The sequence below is a fragment of the Pithys albifrons genome, chromosome 9, assembly GCF_047495875.1.
Source record: "Pithys albifrons albifrons isolate INPA30051 chromosome 9, PitAlb_v1, whole genome shotgun sequence".
Taxonomy (NCBI): domain Eukaryota; kingdom Metazoa; phylum Chordata; class Aves; order Passeriformes; family Thamnophilidae; genus Pithys; species Pithys albifrons.
In genome coordinates, this window is record NC_092466.1 from 8816219 (window position 1) to 8836292 (window position 20074).

At 41.1% G+C, this 20074-nt stretch overlaps 1 protein-coding gene across 12 annotated transcripts in view; it reads left to right on the forward strand.

Annotated features, from left to right (window-relative positions):
* Positions 1–20074, forward strand: part of ABLIM1 (actin binding LIM protein 1) — a 195875-nt gene that overhangs the window by 80654 nt on the left and 95147 nt on the right. For all 12 annotated transcript variants that reach the window (XM_071563461.1, XM_071563451.1, XM_071563459.1 and 9 more), the window contains exon 2: positions 12311–12445. In XM_071563461.1, coding sequence (XP_071419562.1) covers positions 12311–12445 — 135 coding nt within the window. The remainder of the gene's footprint in view (positions 1–12310; positions 12446–20074) is intronic.

Here is a 20074-nt window from a genome sequence, read left to right on the forward strand (position 1 = left end):
CCATGTTTACCACCCACTTGCATGTATGGGCTTTTGCAGATGTGCTGTGAGCTCCTCTGGGTCTGTTTTGATGTGCAGTGGGTGAATTTTGCCAATTGCTGAGCTGGTTGGTCCAACCATGACCAGCACAATCCCATCCTTGCCCACCTCCTGCACAAGTTACCACTGCAGCACCCTCACTACTGAGGGCCTGCTGCTCATGGGGAATACAGTTGATTAGACTGAAAATTACGTGGTTGCTTTCCCTGGATGAGAAGTCTAAAGGCAATGTTTTTAAAGATAGGGTCTTGGCGTAGTGAAATTGTTTAAAATACCTCAAGCTAGGCCAAAGAAATACTTTTCCAGAGGGGAGGTAGGAATCTTGGTAGGAAAAATCTTGCAGGTTAGGATGATAATTTGGCCTGCCACTGTAGGAGAGTCAATTCTTTTTCTGGAAAAATTAATGTATACCAGGGGAAAATACGAAGTTCCACTAATCAAAATGTGCTGTGCCCTTTGGGTGGGAAAAGCCAGGGAACAGGATTTTTTTTGTTGTTTCTGGGGGCAATCCATAACTAATTTAAAAGGATTATTTATAACAAAGTTGGTTTTCCACCTAGAGGACAGTCAGTATCCCCAAAAGGATGATTAATCCTTGCCTTCGTTCAGCCTGGATAGTTTTCAGGCTCACTGGGGATCTGGCTGAGGAGAACACTTAGGCATTGTCTTAAGCCTGTTCTATTCAGCAGGGTATCTTGCTGAGTCTAATTGAATCACTGGGATTTAAAGCTAAGTAACTGTTTCAGTGTTTTCTCAAAGTTGGACTCCATTTTTTGAGGCTTTGTGATGTTTTTGAAGCAAAATCGTGCATTTTATTAATGGTGGTCATTTTGTGTTGGGTGTTACCTGCATTGTTGTGTAAGAGACAACAATGAGATAAATAATTCTGGGGTTTTTATGAGCTTCTCTTAAAGTGCTATAAACCCAGAAATGATAGAAGTCTTGTGTAGATCAATCATGCACTTTGCCTATTATTATATTCCATACAGACAGGAAAACAGAACCAGGAAAGCTAAGGAATCCCTTCAAAGTTGCAAAGTGAAGAGCAAGTGCTAAAATAAGGGTCCAATCAAGTAATGCCAGCTGTTCAGAAGTGACTTGTTGTTGCTTTTATACTATACAAGAGACTAATGGGCAAGGTTCTGTAAGCAGTGTCAGCAGGGTGGGTAGCTCCCTAATTCCCACTGCTGTTAGCACCACTTCAGTATCACAGATGTCAGTATAATTTACATGGCAGGGTTGTGGAACCTTGTCTTAGTTCAGGATCTGCTTCAGAAGCAGGATCTTAAAATTATATCAAATGAAAGAAGTGATCTCAGTGTAAATGCAGCCTTGCAGACTTTTTTATTACTGCTGGAATGAACAAGAGTCAATAAATTACTTGTTTGTTTGAAGAAGCAGTTGAATATGGATTTTCTTTTCTCCAAAGGCACCTCAAAACAGGACTTGATAGATTTTAGTGTCTGCTTGTTACCCAGCACTTGAAGTGCTATCCAGAGGAGCAGGCTGTATCCAGGAGTTGTGAACTGGTCAGTATTTTCTCTGTGATAGTCCATTTACCACAGAGTGTTAAAAGTTGCAGAATCACAGTACCCAATTAGGCTGGAAAAAATCTCTGAGATCATTGAGTCCAACACCATGTTAACTAGGCCATGGCAGTGAGAGCCACATCCAGTCTTGCTGTAAATACCTCCAGGGACAGTGAGTCCACCGCTTCCCTGGGCAGCCCAATCCAATGTCTAATCACCCCTTCTGTTAAGAAATTCCTCCTAATGTCCAACCTAAACCTCCCCTGGCATAGCTTAAGACCAGCCTAAACCTCCTCAGCACAGGTTAAGACCACATCCCCTTGTCCTGAGACTCTGTGCTCTTGTCCTGTTGATGGACTTTGATAGCACATCTCTATTTATTGTTGAAATAATATCCCTCAAGGAATTGACTTCTATTCTACCAATGTTTGTAAGGTCTGGGTGCCAACATGGGCAGGGCCTCCAGAATGTCTGGTTTATCAGCTCTGTACGTGGCAAACTATCCTGGAAATCAAGAGCCACATGAAGAGTTATGTTGCTCATGAATGTGGCTATCTAGTTTTAGTCTGAGGCTGTTTAACTCAGCCCTTAGAAATGCCAGACATGAGGGACATACTGAATGATGGACATTTGCAAGATCCTTGACTGAAGGAGAGTTTCTAAGTTTGGGGTGCAGAGCTTGCCTCATTTAGAAGTGTTAGTTGAGGACAGGTCTCAGGTCTTCTACAAAACCCTTGGTGAGATTCGTGGTGTTAAGGGAGGGGAGGTTTTACTACAGATTCCGTTTTCAAGGTATTTGAGAGACCACTGACTTAAGTAGGTCAGTGTTCCTCCTCAGATAATCTCAGGGTAAACAGTGGGAGAATCGATTTTTAAAATTAGCATTTTTGTATTGACTTACCTCAAAAGGGAATTTAATTCATTTTAGTATATAGAATACTCCTTCAGCTTCAAAAAAGGAAGCACAGGGGAGCTCTCAGGAGTTTGTTGCTGCAGACTGGGATCCCCATGTGTGTTGCTGTTCAGGGAGCTGAGGGGCCTGTTTGACACTTGAGGCTATTATGGGCAACCACCACTCATCAGTAACCCAGAAACAGAAATTGTTTTTTTCTGCTAAGTTCAGCAACTTGCTTTCATGAAGCCTTGAGGATTCTTGAGAATTTGCAGTGAATAATTTGACACTTGTGTGTATTCATTGTTGTCAGTAAGGTTTTGATGGGGACATCAAGTGATGTGTATGAGATGGTCACTCAGAGTACTCTGAGGAGCTCTTGAATTTCTAATTACCCCTGTCCTGTGTTAGAAAAAAACCCAACCAAAACACTCTTTTGGAGTAGTGACTGTTTTTCTTGTGTGTGGCAGGTGTGTTGAAGGCATAACTCAAAATTATTTTGCCACTTAGAGAGCTGATAAACAGTTGCTACATGTTACAGACTTGCAGGTGTTAGGTGTGAGAAGCATATGCTTAGAATGATCCTCCAGCCCTTCAGTTGGGAGTTTTGAAGGGTGAATTGACTGTCTTCAAACACTGTCTCTCAGTAAGTTGGTTGTGTAACTAAGTGAAGAGAACCTGTGGATGTGATGATCAATAAGGGCATTTTCAGAACATCAGATGAGGGGCTGGGTTCACTATCCTTTTATCACCCAATTTGTATCATGATCTGTCTTGTGAAAAATTACTCTGTACTGATGTAGAAATATGGCAAACTAAATTCACTTTGTGCTTCTTCCCTTTGCTAACCACTAATCAGTAATCCGTCTGTTAACAATCGTGTTGAGTAATGTGGGAATGGAGGTTTTGATTCAAAGACTGGCTTGGCTTAGTCAACATTTGTTTGATCATCATCTGTTTCTCAGCATGTCTTAGTTTGCTGCATACTTCATTGCAAGATTAGTGCCTTTTCATTACTGAAAATAGTTTTAAAACTCCCTGTTGCTTGTTCTGTTTGAGCTTAAAACAACTCTTGGTAATGCTCAGTTAACAAGCTGTTTGTGATTCTTTTTTGAAAGGAATATCATTCTTGTTAAACAGTAATTATCATTTAAGATATGTCATGTAACAAATATAAATTGAATCAGTTTGACAAATAATTTTGTTCTTGCAGTGTAGATGGTGCTCTAGAATGTGCTTTTGTTCTCTGACAAGTGATGAAACACGTGTGGACAGGCATGGTAGAAGTTGCTGCTTCCTTTGGTTGCTGTTGCTGTTTTAGAGAATGACAAGCACTTCTAAAAAGGCTCTTTTGTATTGAGAACAGCATCAATAATGCTGCTACAGATTGATTGTAGTTAGCAATAAGGTGTGTTTCTGCCTGACAAACTGAGAAAGTGCTCAGGCTCCTGGTGGGTTGGAAGCAAGAGTAGAATATCCCAAGGTTCCTGGATCAGGAATAAGGACCTGCTGCCACCCAGGAAGAGTTCTGCTTTGTCACTGAGAAACTGAGAAGATTGTGCACTAATGGTACAGACTATCAGAATCTGTGGTGAAATCCCCAGTGTGTCCAGGTTAGGTTATAACCCTTAAATAAACACAGCCAAATTTTCTTCATCTCTCAGTCACTATCAAAAACATGTCAGACTGGATCCATCAGACACGTTTGGTTTAATTGCAGAACCACCACAGGTATTTTCTTTATTTTTGTGTATGTTGAAGATGATCTGTTCAGATAGGATCAAGTAGGTGCTGGTGTTATATATTTTAGTTAAAACTGAACCATTCATATGCATAAATCTTTATAGGGCTGAGGCCTTGGGGCCTGATCTTGTAGGCTGTTCTGTGGGGAATTAATTGTGGTATCAAAGCTGTAGGCAGCAGAAGAGGGATGGGAGGAGGATAGGAAACAGCAGGGAAAATAACAGTGAAAATGAGCATGTTTGCACTTGTGTTCTGAAACTATGAAACAAATGGGATTCTTTTTTCCTGCTGTGTTTTAAAGCTCATTGTTTCCTAGCCTTTTTACATATTTGTATGTATGTGGCACAAAGACTTTTGGATTTGTTTGTAACTAACATAGGAGTCGTCTCACATGGTTTTCAAGTGACAGGTGTTAGTATTTTGGGTTATTACCTGGCACTTGTTGCTCTAAATTTTTATATTTCATTCTGTTAGCGGTATTAGCTCTATGTATGTGTTATGCATACCTAAAAATAGGAAAGTATTTAAATACCGGTTGTCTTCTCAAAAAATATATGTTTCATATTTTGTTTTTAAATTTTGGTTTCTGATATTGAAACATTTACATCCTATTTTCTTGCAAGGTAAGTTTGATATCTTTACTTATAACTTTTTCTCAAATGTTTTTCTTATGGACTATCCTAATCTATCATCCTATTTTATCTAATTAAACTTGTTAATATCTTTATAGGTTATTTTTCTTGTTAAAAAAATCCATTTCTCAAGGTAGCAATGCACCCCATTTCTAGGTTGAGCATGTGCCATGTCTTCTGCTTAGCATTTTGTGAGAGTCTTTTAGTTGCTGCAGGACTTGCCAAGAGATGTGGAGGATGGGTGGAGAGAATGGATACCAGTCTGTTCATTCCTGCCTTGTAGTCAGCCCCACATTGTGCAGGAGGTGCTGTTTGGAGGATACTTAGCTGTGGTGTACTGTTCAGAACTGAGGCTGAGAAGTCTGTGTTATGGTGATAATTAAATAGGACAAATAAGAAAACTATCAGTTTTTCATAGGTCTTCTGTTTGTTAAATAAGTAGAGAGTAAAACCAGGGACAGAGGACTGGGGGATTAGTAGTAGTTCTTTCTGGATCTAACCCAGAGCAGACATGGGCTATGCCATCCATCTTCTCATGCCTTTCCCTCATCGTCCAGCCTTATGTCCTGCACCGCCCTACTTACTGAACTGTAACTTGCATCCAACCAACACCCCAGAAAACAGGAGTACGAGGTAAAACAGGGAAGTGTCTGGAGTGTAGTAATCAGCTGGTGTGCTCTCACGCGGGTGTCAGTGCCAGGCATCACTGTGATGAGTGAGGGCAGTCACTTCTGTGGTGCAGAGAAATACTGTCCTGCTGTTCCCATTCCTGCTGCAGTCTCATTTGAATCTGCTGTTTTCAGCAGCAGAACAATTCCAAGGGGAAAATGGCAACACTTTTATGGAAAATATGAGAAAACATTTGAAAATTATGGAAAAAGCCTACCAAGTTTAAGGTTTGGGTTTTTTTTCCTGCCTTGTTTTAGAAATAGCTACTCTGGGTATCTATAGACAACAAAAATAGTTTTAAGACAAATTGGCACACTGTAGGAGTAATACAGAGAAATTTGCAAGAAGAGGGAGCTTTGTAATGATTCTTCAGATCTCATTTGAATGGCAATAGCACATACAAGCTACAGTCTAGGATTTTCCCTGAGGCCTTTTCATACATGTGTAGGCAAGCAGCTCACTAAAAAAAAGATAACTACTAAAGTATCTCTTTATGGGAGTGCCTCCTTCCAGGATTTCCTGGAATTCCCGGAGATCCCTGTCTGATACCTGTGGCTGATTACTGCAGTAACACCTTTATCAGTCCCTGACAGCTGCGATGTTTGGTTTCAGTCTGAGTCACTACTTGGTCACCTTAGCTGATAGGATTCTTATAGATTTGAGATTCAAGAACGAAGTCTACAGATAAGCAAAGTGACACTGCATTTCTCACCCCTTCTTTGAAATAGGTATTTCACTCACTCCTCCAGTCTCCACTGTGCTGGGCTTTTATAAAAGAGGAATTCCTTGGAGACTCTTCAGGACATTGACAGAAGGGTTTTACAAACCAGAGGTTACAGACGATCACCTTTGTGAGAAACACAAAGGATGGGAGAAAATTACTTCTCTCTTTACAACCGAGCATAGAGAAGAAGTGATAAGGCAGATTTGGTTCTTGAACTTGATCCTCTGGTGTCTCTCTAGCATCTTTTATCCCAGCACAGATTTTTTTCACAGCTTGTCATCCTGTGCACAGTGCCCACCTGCCTTCCCCTGTCTTGTCCCAGGCAAGCCACTTCCCAGCTGGACTAACAGTGCAGCCACTGGGCAGCATCAGAGCCAGAGGGAATTATTACTTTTCAAGTTTGGAACTGCAAATCCTGCAAATTAATTTAAAAAATTATAGCCTCCAAAGCCATGTTGGGTATTACAGAGAGGGCTGTCTGTAGGAAGATTTGTTGCTTTGACTGCCTTGGCAATCTCTGACACAGTCACCTTGCTTTCATTCCTGAAAGAAGAAAGGAGTAAGGAAATTTAAAACAGACTAGCAAAAAATTTACAATAGTTTTCACACCATTACATCTGTGCTTTATTTTTCCCTCTTAGTAGTTCAGTCTTTAGCCAAGAAAACACTGCAGGCAGTTGAAAGCTGACATTCAGAGCATGCTGTCTGTGACAGGCCACTCCTCAGATACAAAGGACCTGGCTGGAATTCTGGGAGTCCCCTTGCCTGTGCTGCAATGGGCACAGCACGTTCTCAGTGCTGTGCAAAGGAGCCCAGAGGTGGTGGAACTGGAAGTCATAGAAATTGTATATCCTAGCACAGTTTGAAGTTACACATTCTAACTTGGTTAGAGTTGACTGAACGTAGTTTCAGGTTTATTTGTGAAGGTATCCATGCAAATGGGAAAATGGAAAAAATTTACTTTTAAAAGAGCAGTAGCCCATATCCTTCTCTTCTTTGAATTTTAAAGGAAGCTTTTTTACTGCAGTTAGAGCAGAGCTGAACGCAGCATTCTTAGCTGTGACCTCTGCCTTGCAGCATATCATGGCAAGGTGTTTCCCAGAAGCTTCTTTCTGACTTCCAATAAAGAGCCAAGGCACTTTCTGGCTTGCAGCAGATACATGGAGTTTTGCCAGCAAGAATCTGCAGCTCAGAGTCACTTAGATTAAGTCTTTGATTTCTAACAGTTCTGTGTTCAGGGAGAGAATCATTAATAAAGAAGGCTGCAGTATTTATTTTCGTTGTTTTCTTTATTAAACAACTATTACTCTTCACGTAGTTGCTGTAATTTCCATTCCAAAATATTTTGGTGAGGAAACTGAGGTGCTATTTTGGCTAATGCAACAAAACACATAATTTCTATTGACTCCTTGTACTAGGAGCTGCTGTACATAAAATACCCCAACAGGACAGTTCCAAACTTTGCACAGCAAGTTAAGTCTTTTCATTTTTCTCAGAAAATGCCCTAAATGTCTCACATGAAAACTGGATTCTTAATGATCTTTCCTACTTCGTTCCTTTTCTTTTTAATTGTTTCTTGCAGATTTGGGATTATTTTGAGATGTTTAGATAAAATGCACTAACGAGTCCTCTCAAGCTGTTAGAGTGGCTTTGAATTTACATCAATATAGTGCAGTTGCAAAATGTAATGAAATCAACATTGCATGATTCACAAGGGAACATAAGGAATGACAAAAATCATGGTAATTTTCTTCAGTGATGTTAACACAAACCAATACTCCAGTGACAAAGACTGTTTTCCTCACAGATGAAGATCTGTTGATTTTTTCTATTCTTGTTATTTCTCCCTGAATTAAATTATGTCATCTAGACTTCCCAGTTGTCCCAGTCAATGTACGTGTTACTCTGGGTAAATTGGATATTTAATGGACATTGATTTGTCTTATTGGAAACCTAAATGAGTTTAAGAAAGCTTAATTATTCATTATTCATTCACTTAAGCTGGTCTTAAAGCAGAAGTGGAAGTCTCAACCTGCCTTGTCTTGAAAAGTTCTTTGTATGTCTCTGACCTGAGATTTTGCTCGTGAATATAAAAAGTCTTCAGGCAGTACCCAACTGCATTAAAAGTTAAAACTGTTATAAAGCAACCTGAAACTTTGGAAAAGTTTTATTGATGATCTCTTGTAGTTAGTCTCTGTAAAACTGTAAAAACTATGACAGCTATGACTTCTATAAGTACTGTAACTTTCCTAGTTCATATTGAAATGTGTTGAAGGAATAAAAAGAAGGCTAAGCTTTCAAAGAAGTTGTTGCATCTGCTTGATCTGTGTGCCTGCTTCCAGCATCCCTTTGTTCAAGTGAGGACACTACACTAGTTTGTTTTTTTTTAACTAGAGCCGGCTAACAAATCAGTTTAGTTAGTAGCCAAGATACTTGTGATGGAATGACATTTGTTTGGAACTAAATCCATTGTGTTTGGAGGTGTTTGTACCTTGCTGATGTGAGCAAGACCAATAGATATGCTGTGTTTAGTCTTGCACAAAAGGGTCCATGCACTTGTTTTACTGGTTGGGCTAAACTGGTATCTGACTTATTTACATATAGACAAGTATCAGCTCACTTGGGTTTTCTGCCACTGGCAGATACCTGACTTGTGTTTGTGTTACACACCCATGCTGTAAGTATGCACTTTATGAAATGAAGGCAACCATCACCCCCAAGACTGAAGAAAGTACCTGTTGCTCTGGGAGCATCTCTCCCTCAGAAAGTTGTTAACTTATGTTCTTTTAATTTCTTGTAGTTTGCAAGAGAGTGTTGATATATTTGGATTTGGAACTTCATTAAAGGCAACACAGCTCCTTAAGTTAGTGTTTGTCCTCTCACTCGCTTTCCAAGGAATGCTGCTTCCAGAAATATGATGGATGTGACCATATGTGACCATTGTCTGACATAATGTCTTAGTGCTTATGCATCTCTTGCCATCCCAGTGCCCAGGAAACTTGTCATGGTATTTATTCTCACAGTAGGGCGAGGTTAACAGTGCTGTTGCATTCACATAACCTAATTTTAAGCTGGTAGATCCTTGGCTGAATTTAACTGTCTGGCTTTTGTCCTTTAGAGTTAGAGGATGTAATCCAAAGAGCCCAGATACCTGTTGTGGAGCAAGGGTTGAAATCTGTGTTATCCAGGTCCTAAATTAATGTCCTATTGTTAATTATACTGTCTGGAGTCTGTTATTGTCTTAGACATGATCCAGAGTTGCCTTTTTGCATCATTGCTGCTGGTGCATGATGCCTGAGAACACATCCTCCAGCACTGAGTTGATGTTGGGAGGGTTGGTGCACACAGAGCCTGATATATTTACCCTCTTAAGATGTGAAATCCCTGTGAGGAGATGAACCCGGCTCTTGGCTCACCTTTTCACACCCAGCATGTCCAGTAATCTGGCTGGATTTCTGTCAGAAACATTTCAGTAAGCTGCTTGTAAAGGTATTTCCCTTTCTGTTTCTTCAATTCCCTCTTCTGTCCTCACTGGTAACTATAAAAGGTCACCTCTGTGACTGAAAACCTTGTGTGCGTTGCATATATCCAAAGGAAAAGCCTTACAAGCAATTCCTTACAGGAAGGCAAAAATCAATACTCAGTTTTGACCTACAATGCCAAATTAAGGCCAGTAAGACAAGCACCATAATTAGCTTCACTTAAGAGATCAGCCTGGAAATAGCAACTAACAGTATCTGTATTCATTTAAATGGCTTAAGAAGCTGCATCACTGCACCAGTGTTATTTACATTTATTCACTCTATTGTAAAGAGCAAAGGCTTGTGTTTCAGATCAATAGCAGAAGTTCTGGACCCTGGTGTGCAGAATGTCAGGGTGTCCTCCACCTGTGACTTGAAGAAACCAGAATGTTGCTGGTGCAGATTTCACATCGTACCATGTAAATCCCAGGGAGTGTTTCCCCAAATTCTTGATCCGGTTCCTCTTGTGAGCAACTTTAAAAGTCCATTCTGTTAATTTTCTTCAGTTGGCATCAGGCCCATCTCAGGCTGTCTGGTTCTTAGAGGGAATTTTCCTCATAATAATTTAATTTGCTAGCTCTTGTCTTCCTTCCTTGCTTCCTTCTTTCCTTCCCCTCTCTCTTTCTCCCTCCCTCTCCCTCACTCTTCTCTGTCTCTCCTTGCCTCTCTCTTTCTCATTGTATAAACTATGTATTTCCTTGGTTACCAGTTAATAGTCTTGTTTGGAAGAAGGGTAACTTCCACTCCAGAAATAGTATCGCATTGCAGACTATTAGATGAGGTTCACTCAAGGTAAGGCTTTCACTGGGCTCTTCCTTCATTGGAGCTGCTAATTGAAATACTGTTTGGCATCACCAGCTGCTTCTGTTCACCAGGATGAGCTGAATAACTGCTCAAGGGAAATAGTTGAAATGAGGCTACCAGAGGAGGAGGTATTAAAAACTTTGAGCTTGAGTAGAAGAATTGAGCCATTTACTTTGAAGTTTGGGGCAGGAGGTGTGGGTGGTGGTGGTGGTAAGAACAAAATAACAGCTGCCATGTTAGTTTGGCTGGACTTATAACAGAAATTACTTAGAGTATTTGTTATTCTTTATTCTTGATGCTGTTACTCCCTTAATCACATATAAGGCTTTTTATTATTAATCTTGTATTTATATAACACAGAATGGTACCAGGATTTCTTCACCAAGACATTTATAAAGGGGAGTAATACAGACTTCATGAAGCGATGGGGTGAGAAATTCCTAGAAATTCATTGAAGAAGGGGAGGAACCTGGTGCAGCACATATGAACAAGGTGTCTGCTATATTGCTGCATAAGCAGCAACCTGAAAAACAGCAGCGTCCTGGCAGGGGTGATACCAGGAATTGATCAGGAAAGGAAAAGATCCAGAAAACTCCAAGATGAAAAGATGAAGATGTTCCCCAGTGAGAGTGATGTAGATGTATCAGCACTCAGTCCTTTGCAGGCCAGGAAAAGTAGGACAGGAATGGTAAAAGACAAGCGTGGGTAGAGAGATGTTTTCTCTAAAATGTTCTGATGAGTACCACTAGTTTGAGAACAATATTAGAAGGAGGAAAACTTTCTGCTGCTAGAATGGGATGTGGGAGGGAGAATTGAAGGAACATAGGTTTGTTTGGGAACATTTTGGGTAACACTTTCCACTTCAAATGGTATAGCTGAGATTAAATCTTGCTCTGGTTTACACCCATACATTTCTATTGGGGCCCTAAACTGCCACAAGACACATCTGAAGAGAAAGTTAAACATGTTTTACAGAAGCCAAATGTGGAGCAATTAAACTTTTATTAGGACAATGAAATACACAAACCTGTCCTGTTCCCATCCAAGCTCTGCTACTGGCAGTCAGACAGCTGCTTACCACAGCCTGGTTATTGTGTATCCCTGAATACATTGCAGATACTTTGGTAATTTCTGCCTGCTCACAGTATCTCTAATTTGCATTCAGAGAGGAATTTCTGCTAGAGTTAATGGGAGTAGAAACAAATAATGTTGTCTTTTCTCTTCAGGATTGTTTTCCCTGTGTTAGGTATTGTTTCTGCTGCAGCAAAAATTAGATGTTAGTAATTTATATTTAGTGTAGTCATTTCATACAGACTGCCTGGTTCATCTGCTTTTCCAGAACTTGATTTGGCTTTGCTTTATTGCTTTTTGTTTAGATTACATTCTTTCTTGCATTAAATTAGCTCAGTTCTTGTTTCCTTGTGTGCTCCTCCTATGGCTTGCACACACACATGTTCTCGGAAAGAAGATGGTAGGCATTCTGAAACACTCTGTGGCACTGAAACTATGGAGAGAGTTTTTCCTCATCTTTCCATGGCAGCCTCAGTGGAAAGAGGAAGAAGTTGATGTAAATGGCTTAAACTACTGGTTTGTGAAAAGACTATACTGAAATAAAATGGTTGTGACATTTTGGATGAGCCAAAAATGTGACTACACATATTTGTATCATGATGAAAAGTGTCTGAGAATACAGTTATGGAGCAGAGAAAATATTCCTCTTATTGGATTGAAATATTTTTTGTCTGTTTGTCTTGCAGTGGCCCATCCTCAGGAGCCTCACCACCCCTCTGAGAAGCCAGTCATCCACTGCCATAAATGTGGGGAGCCATGTAAAGGGGAAGTTCTCCGTGTTCAGGCCAGACACTTTCACATCAAATGCTTCACCTGCAAAGGTAAGACCTTGATATTTATCTGTTAGAAATGAGTTTATTTGTGTACCTTGACCCAGTGATGAGAGGTCGTGTTTCCTGCGATGGACCAGTTAAAGATGCTCTCTTTGCTCAGTACCTGGAGGATTGAGGATAAGGAGGGTAAAGAAAGGGGGTGAAATGGCTGATTGACTCATGTACAAGCAGCAGGGAAATTGGCATGATGCAAACATCTACAATTTAATTGAATTGCATGAGGCATTTGGTTTTATTGGATGGGGGAGGATGAATTTGCTACCACTAAAAATCACAGAACCACAGAATATGCTGATTTGGAAGGGACCCACAAGGATCATGGAGTCCAATTCCTGGCCCTGTACAGGACCATCCCTAAGAGTCATACCATGTGCCTGAGAGTATCATTCAAAAGCTTCTTGAACTCTGCCAAGTTTGGTGCTGTGACAGCTTCCCTGTGAAGCCTGTTCAGTGCCCAACCACCCTCTGGGGGAAGGACCTCTTTCTAATATCCAGCCTAAACCTCCCCTGACACAACTTCAGGCCATTCCCTTGGGTCCTGCCACTGGTCACCACAGAGAAGAGATCAGTGCCTGCCCCTCCTCTGCCCCTCACAAGGAAGTTGTACCTGCAATGAGGTGTCTGCCCCAGCCTCCACTTCTCCAACTGAACACACCAAGTGCCCTCACACACTTCCCCCCTCAAGGCCCTTTATCATCTTCACTGCCTTCCCTTGGACACTCTGTAATAGCTGAATGTCTTTCCTATATTGTGGCACCCAAAACTGCCCCACTATTCCATGTGAGGCCGCCCCAGTGCAGAGCAGAGTGGGACAATCCCCTCCCTGACCCGACCAGTGATGCTGTGCCTGATATCCCCCAGGACCGGGTTGACTCTCCTGGCTGCCAAGGCACTGCTGGCTCAAAGACTTGGAATAGCACATTCTGTTCTGAATACTTACATGTTCATTCTTATTCTTTCCTACTGTACACAGAGTGCAAGCTAATCAATAGAAAATTGTACCTGAATTAAATAATAATTAAAAAATCTTAGATGTTTTTAATTCCATTTGCGATTTTATTTGCTTCATACAGTTCTATATAGACAGTTTCATATATTTCCCCAAGAGTGAATTAGGCTTGGTTTCGCATGCTTTTGAGTCTCTGGGCCTCCCTCTCCATGGCCTGGAGTTTTCTGGGATGCACAATTTTATGGAGGCCTCGCCTGTTTTGGAGCCCCGTTTGGTTGTGTGTTAGGAAGCTGCATGGCAGGCAGCTGTGTGACGGGAAGAGCTTTGCCTCCTGTCAGCCCTGGTTCTTCAAAAGGCTTTGGGCTGTGGAGCCACTTTGAGAATAGGGATAACGCTGCCCATTGCATAGAGTGAGGACCTGAAGGGCTCTCAGCAGCTCCAGCTCATGCCACTGAGCCCTCTGTGACCACAACAAAGACTCACTGTGTTTTTATACAAAAAAGAGGTTTAATGAAGCATTAAATAATTGTAAAACTATGCTTTGTGAATTCATTGCCTTTGAAGATGGGTGTTCTGGAGCAGGGAGCAATCTTGACTCCTTCCTACGGTTTCTGTTTGATGAACCACAATGCAGCATTGGCTGAATGAAGTAACCACAGTTCGTGGGATGAAAGGTGAGAATGAGGAGAAATGCACAGGCCCATGTGGAACAAGGGAAGCATCTTCTGCATTCAGTCCTACCACAGCACAGGAGAGATCCAGTAATATTATCTACCTCATGACTGTTTGCATGAAGATCATCAGAGAAAGGAGAGGTATAGAAATATCATAGAAATGAAACTATGATTTATATCATTAGCTTGTTAAGGAAAACTTGAGTTTGTGAAAGGTAACTAGTTGCATGTGTTCACTGGTTGTTCAGTAGAAGGTGGTGACAGTGTGGCTTCTGCTGGCTGTAGTGTCTGCACATTCCAGTTCGAACTGAGAGGGCCAGTGCTGAATCTTAAGAGACTTTTCTTGTGCTGTTCATTCAGTCTGTGCCTTACTGGTTGAGTTTGCCAGCAAGTGAGTGTTGTCTGTTTAGTGTTCATTTGTCTTTCATGGAAAGGAAAGGAGTGTGTATGGGAGGTTGCTCCAAGTTCTGTTTTGAATTTTATACCTGAGCTGCAGATCTTCTTTATTGTTGGCCTCTCTTACGTAAGTGAATGCAGTTTTTGTTTAAGCCATATAGTTATTTACTTACATTGCATGTTGTCTGACCATATGGTTCATACAAGTGGGACACAGCTGTTCAAGTAAGTGATTTTTTTCCTCTTAGTCTGATGAGTTTTTAATTTGACATGACTGCTCCTCTACAGGAGGTGGAGTCTGACCCCCCTCAATTTATACAGTATGTTGTTAGCTAAAGAAAACAGCTGATACTGGGACCAGAATACATCAGCTGCATCTACAGGTGGCTCAGTTATCTTTCTCTTTTTTGTATACTAAACTTTGCTCTTAAGACTTCAGTTCATACATCTGCAGCGTGAAAGACTTGAACAAGCTAGTACTTGTCTAACTGTTTTCATACCTGCTGGTAGTATTTAAACTTTTACCCATAGACTTAGAAGATGTGGAAAAAATCCATTTCCTCACAAAGCTGTCACACTAGTTGTATGCTTGCAGTTTCAGTGTGATGCTGTTCTTTTCTCTGTAGGTGATTCCCTTTTTTCTGTTGCCATCCATGCTCTCAGCTTTGTGTTTACATCACACTGCTAAGTGTATTTGATATGCTTGTAATCCTGCTTCCCTAGGTTATGTCAGAGACTCTCAGGCACTCCATGATTGCTTGGCATGCATGTCAGTGGTGACTGTTGCACTGAAGGAACACGGTGACTTCAGTCTCTGTGCTGCATCAGCCAGATCAGGACATGCTCATGTGTCATGTAATGTGATCAGACAATCATTTTCCCCTGTAGTTTGGTGCTCTGTCCATCTCTGGAATCTTCCTCAGAACAGAGTAACAGCTTCCTGACAAAGATGACAAGGAAAACCTCCCCTGACTGATGAGATCCCATGGCCCCATGATAAGATGCAGCTACCTGTGACTCTGCCTGTTGAGAGCCACGTGTGTCCCCCTGGTATGTCCTATCTGCCTGGACAGGCTAGCAAGTTCTATTTGTGGCTCCTGATAAGAGCTGATAGAAAAACAAAGCGCTGAAAATGGCGTAGCTGTTCTCAGGAAGGTGAGCTCTGCCGGCCTCCAATAGTCAAGGAATGCCAGGCAGGCAGCAGCTGACTGGGAGCTGGAGTTAACAAGGGAATGATGGACAGAGGAGGGATGAGAGAGGTTTAGGAGTGCTCTCAGAACACAATTCAGAGCAGTTGTCTTTGGCTGTTTTATGACAAAGTCACTTGCCTTGCTAAGGATTTACACTGGTTTGTGTTACAAATGCAAGTTTAATTGGATTCTGCGTTACCTCCAGCGGTGATAAATAAGTCTTAAGTTCTGTTTTATTAGGAGTACACTGCTCGTCATACCAACATTAATGTTTACTAGGCAGTGGAAGCAGCAGGCTGAGAGGAGGGAAGGTTGGATGAGGAGGTTGGAGGGAGAGCAATTGAGCTGGAGACAGCACTGGTTTTGTTTTTAATAAGCCTTAACATTAGCAAGATTAAATTAGTAGCTTATGAAGAAGTAAAAAGATTTTTGTGTATGTGCAGGAATAACTTTTCTGGAAAAACTGACTACTCACTGCAATGTTGTTACATATGTAAGTGTGTGTGGGATCAGGCCCTAAATTACAATGTGCATGAGCAGAAAATTTAATATCTCAATTTAAATTGTGATCTGATACAAATTATAATTTTCTGCAGTTGTCAGTTGATTACAGTTCATGTTACCATATTCCATGTACTAGGAGAGGAAACTTTGAGGCTACAAAAATTGCTATAACAAGGCTTTATTATTAAGCCTGTGATTCATCTTCTGGGTTAGAGGGAAGTGCTGATTTCAGTACACTGTATTGCTTAACAGAAAAAGCTTTAAGTTTTCATAGTAACAATGTAAAACTTTACATTGCCTGATTTTGGTACATGTAAAGAAAGGTTACATTATCTTAACAAGGCAGTGTAATAATTTTGGTGGGAATATTTCAAATAGGAGACCGTGTTCCTGTTCTTGGTGTTGAATATAAATTGGAAAACACAGTTATCTTCCATATGGTAATGTAAACTGAAAAAAAGATTATCTCATAAATAAGCAGTCCTGCCATAAGAATATAGATGGTGTTCTAAAGTTTTCTAGCCCTCACTATCATAGAATCATAGGACAGTTTGAGTTGGAAGAGACCTTAAAGTTACCTACTTCCAGCTCCTATGCCATGGGCAGGGACACCTTCCGCTAGACCAGGTTGCTCAAAGCCCCATCCAGCCTGGCCTTGACCACTGCCAAGGATGGGGCGGCCAGAGCTATGTGGCAGAAAGGCCTATAATTTGATTAAGGTATGCCAGGTGGAAAAGTTTCCCTTTGTATGAATGCTTTACGTGCTATAGTGATATCGAATATCAAAAGGCAATTACCTGCTAATAGTCTTGCTAATTATAAGGCCAAGCCAAGTCTTGGCATCCAGGAAGCATTCCACAAACCTGGAGTGTTCCAAAGAGAAAAAACTTCTAGTTTCTATTAAAACATTGTTATAAATCACCATAAAGCAGTTTCTTAATTATGGAATAAATGTGCTAATTTTTCTCATTTGAGTTAGATATCTTTCAACCTTTTTTAGGAAAGCCCACATCAAAATGTACTTCCAGAATCCTCTGTGGTGTGTTTAGGTTCCAGGCACAGGTCTGAGGGGGTTTTTTGAGACTTTTCAAGGCTACATCATCTGTAGTTCAGTGAGCTTGACAGGGAAGGGGGGGAGGGTTCCTAAGTTTAGATTTTGACTTTGAACTGGATCTTCCTCCCTTGAAGGACTGGGAAGAAGTTAGGGTCATGTAAGCAGACACTATATCAACAGTTGGAATGTGTTTTAAATCATTAGCTCTTTGACCTTTGATCTGTCATCAGATTCCTTCAGTGGCAGCAGGAGGAGGCTGCAAACTGGCTGCTGGGTAGTTACTGCTATAAATAGTTGTGTCAGCGGGTGGAAAGTGTAAATATGAGGACACCCCAGTAGTAGATATCCTGTACAGGGTTTGAAGAGGTCTCTGCATTTCCATGAATACTTCTGAAACAGAGAACTGATCTGTGGACGTGATAACTGGTAGATAGAATGTGCTCCTTCCTGAGCACTGGGAAATTATATGGAGTCACTTGAAGCTCTGAATTGCTGAACAAAAGAGTCTTCTTTATTTAAAAGCTCTCCAGGCTTGTAATTCTCTTTCAGTACACCTTGATTCTCCTTGTGAACTCCCCTCCTCAGCTTGGTTATTGAAACAGCCTTTTAACATTATTGAGTTGTTCTATTTTTATGAAGAGTGTTTGTGGTTTGTGTTTTTTCCCCTAAACCTGAGTGCTTTGGCTTTCATTTGAAGAAAAGGGCATTTCTAGCCATTCAAATATAAAACTTTGGAAGATACGGGGCTGAAATGCTCTAACAGGAAAATACAAACAAAAAGGACAGAAATGTTACAGTATCCTGGTTTGAATGGTCAGGACTTTGGAGATCTGACCAAAGATCTTGGAGAATTATAACTCTGCATCCTTCATCCATGGTAGAAAGTCCAACAAAAGGAAATGAGGAAGATTAAGTTGAGATTTCAAGAGTGAAAATGAAAAAGATGTACTTGTTGTTGAAGAGATTAGTACACAAATAAAGTGAAAAAATGAAAAGGGGGGCATGTTGTTTTCTGTGTGTGCAGGGAGACCAAAGGAGGGACGTGTTTAAGGAAGCAAATCAGGTTTGAACAGTTGAGAAAATCCAGGTAGAAATGGAATTTTGTTGTTTCTGGGAAGCTAGCAGAGGTTAAGATTTCTCCCATGTCAGGAAATGGGATTCAGATGTGAATTCATCCATTCAGGTAGCTTGATGTGAAAGCAAGGCTCAGCTGCAGCTGTGACAGTAATTGCTGTTTCTTCATTTGCATATCTTAGCTGCTGTGTCTCCAAGCCTGTTCTTGCAGTGATTCCTACTGGTATTTCACTTCAGGTTCAGTTTCTTCCCATTCTGAATAGAGGAAAAGGAGTGCCTGGTACTGATCTCTTTCTGTGTTAATCAGTGGCAGGACCCCAGGGAATGGCCTGAAGTTGTCAGGGGAGGTTTAGGTTTGGTATTAGGAAAAGGCTCTTCACCCAGATGGAGCCTGAGAACTGAACCGGCTCCCCTGGGCAGTGGTCACAGCACCAAGCCTGAGAGAGTTCAAATGTTTGGACAACCCCCTCAAGCACATGGTGTAACTTTTGGGGATGGTTCTGTGCAGGACCAGGAATTGGACTCGATGATCCTTGTGTGTCTCTTCCAGTTCAGAAGATTCTGTGATTCTGTGAGGAAGTTCCTTGTTTTGCTCTTGGGTTCGAATACTATTAATGACAATTGGTTGATACTGATCCTAGTTTAGCTGGGCTTCAAGTCTCTTTCAGTGACCAAACATTTGACAGGAAATGAAATTAATTGCACTACTTGGCTGATGTTGACAAATGCTGACAGATGACAGGTCAGATTTTAAAAAGCTTCTGGATCCCTTTGAAAGGACAGGGCCTGCAGGATGCTGTACAGGTGTTTGATGAGTGGGGCAGAGCATCCTTATGGGATCAGGGGAAGTTGGTTGGGTTTGTTGTCAGTACAACTTTCATTTGCCTGGCTTGGATGAGGTTTGGTTTTGTTCTATTCTTTCATCCTTGATTTGCTTATTTAAAATCTTTTTCGAGAGATCTCTCATCTTGATAGTTACAGTCAAGCTCTCCCAGGCTAAACTTTGACATTTTTCCACTGATTGCATTTTTTCAAGGTTCATTTCCCACAGATCCGTAAATGACTTTGATCTTCGCCTCGTGCTTACTTCAATGTGAAAGGTGTTTTAAATGGTTCAATGATTCCTGCCATTGTTTCCATCCTGGTGCAGGAAACATTGATATTTCAGCAGTGAAGTGGGAAGCTGTCACATTGCTACATTACACACAGCTGTTTACTTGCTGTTGGTCCCAGATATGAGCTGGTGGCTGTTGGGTTGCTGGAAACACTGACATAGGTGCAGATATAGCATTTCCCTGTCCAGTGTTGTTTGTATCTCCTGTGGTAAGGAGAAGACTGAAGGCAGTGTCATGGCCTTGATTGGGAAGTTGCTCGAGTTGAAACTGAGCTCATCTGAAACTCCGACATCACTTTTGGTTTCATTTGAGTGAGTGCTTGCATTAAATGCCCAGGGGCTTCACTCAAGTACCCCACTGAGAATTACTTGTGTCATAATGACAGTGGCACTCAGGAGTCGTTCAGGAAGAATCCTTGAAATGGAGGGTTCAGATTTTTCAAGGGAGGAGAAGGGCGTGGCTGGAGGCTTGAGGATGCTTCCCAAGGGAATCTCAGACCAGTTTAGGAGAAGAGGGGAGAAATGCAATCTCATCTTTTACTTAGAAGGTATTTTAGCTTATAAACTTTACTTCTACATAATGACTAGATAACAAAGCAGATTTTAATATCACCTGTATCTGTTCCATGTTCACAAAGCTCTTGACTTCCCAGTGTTGTTTT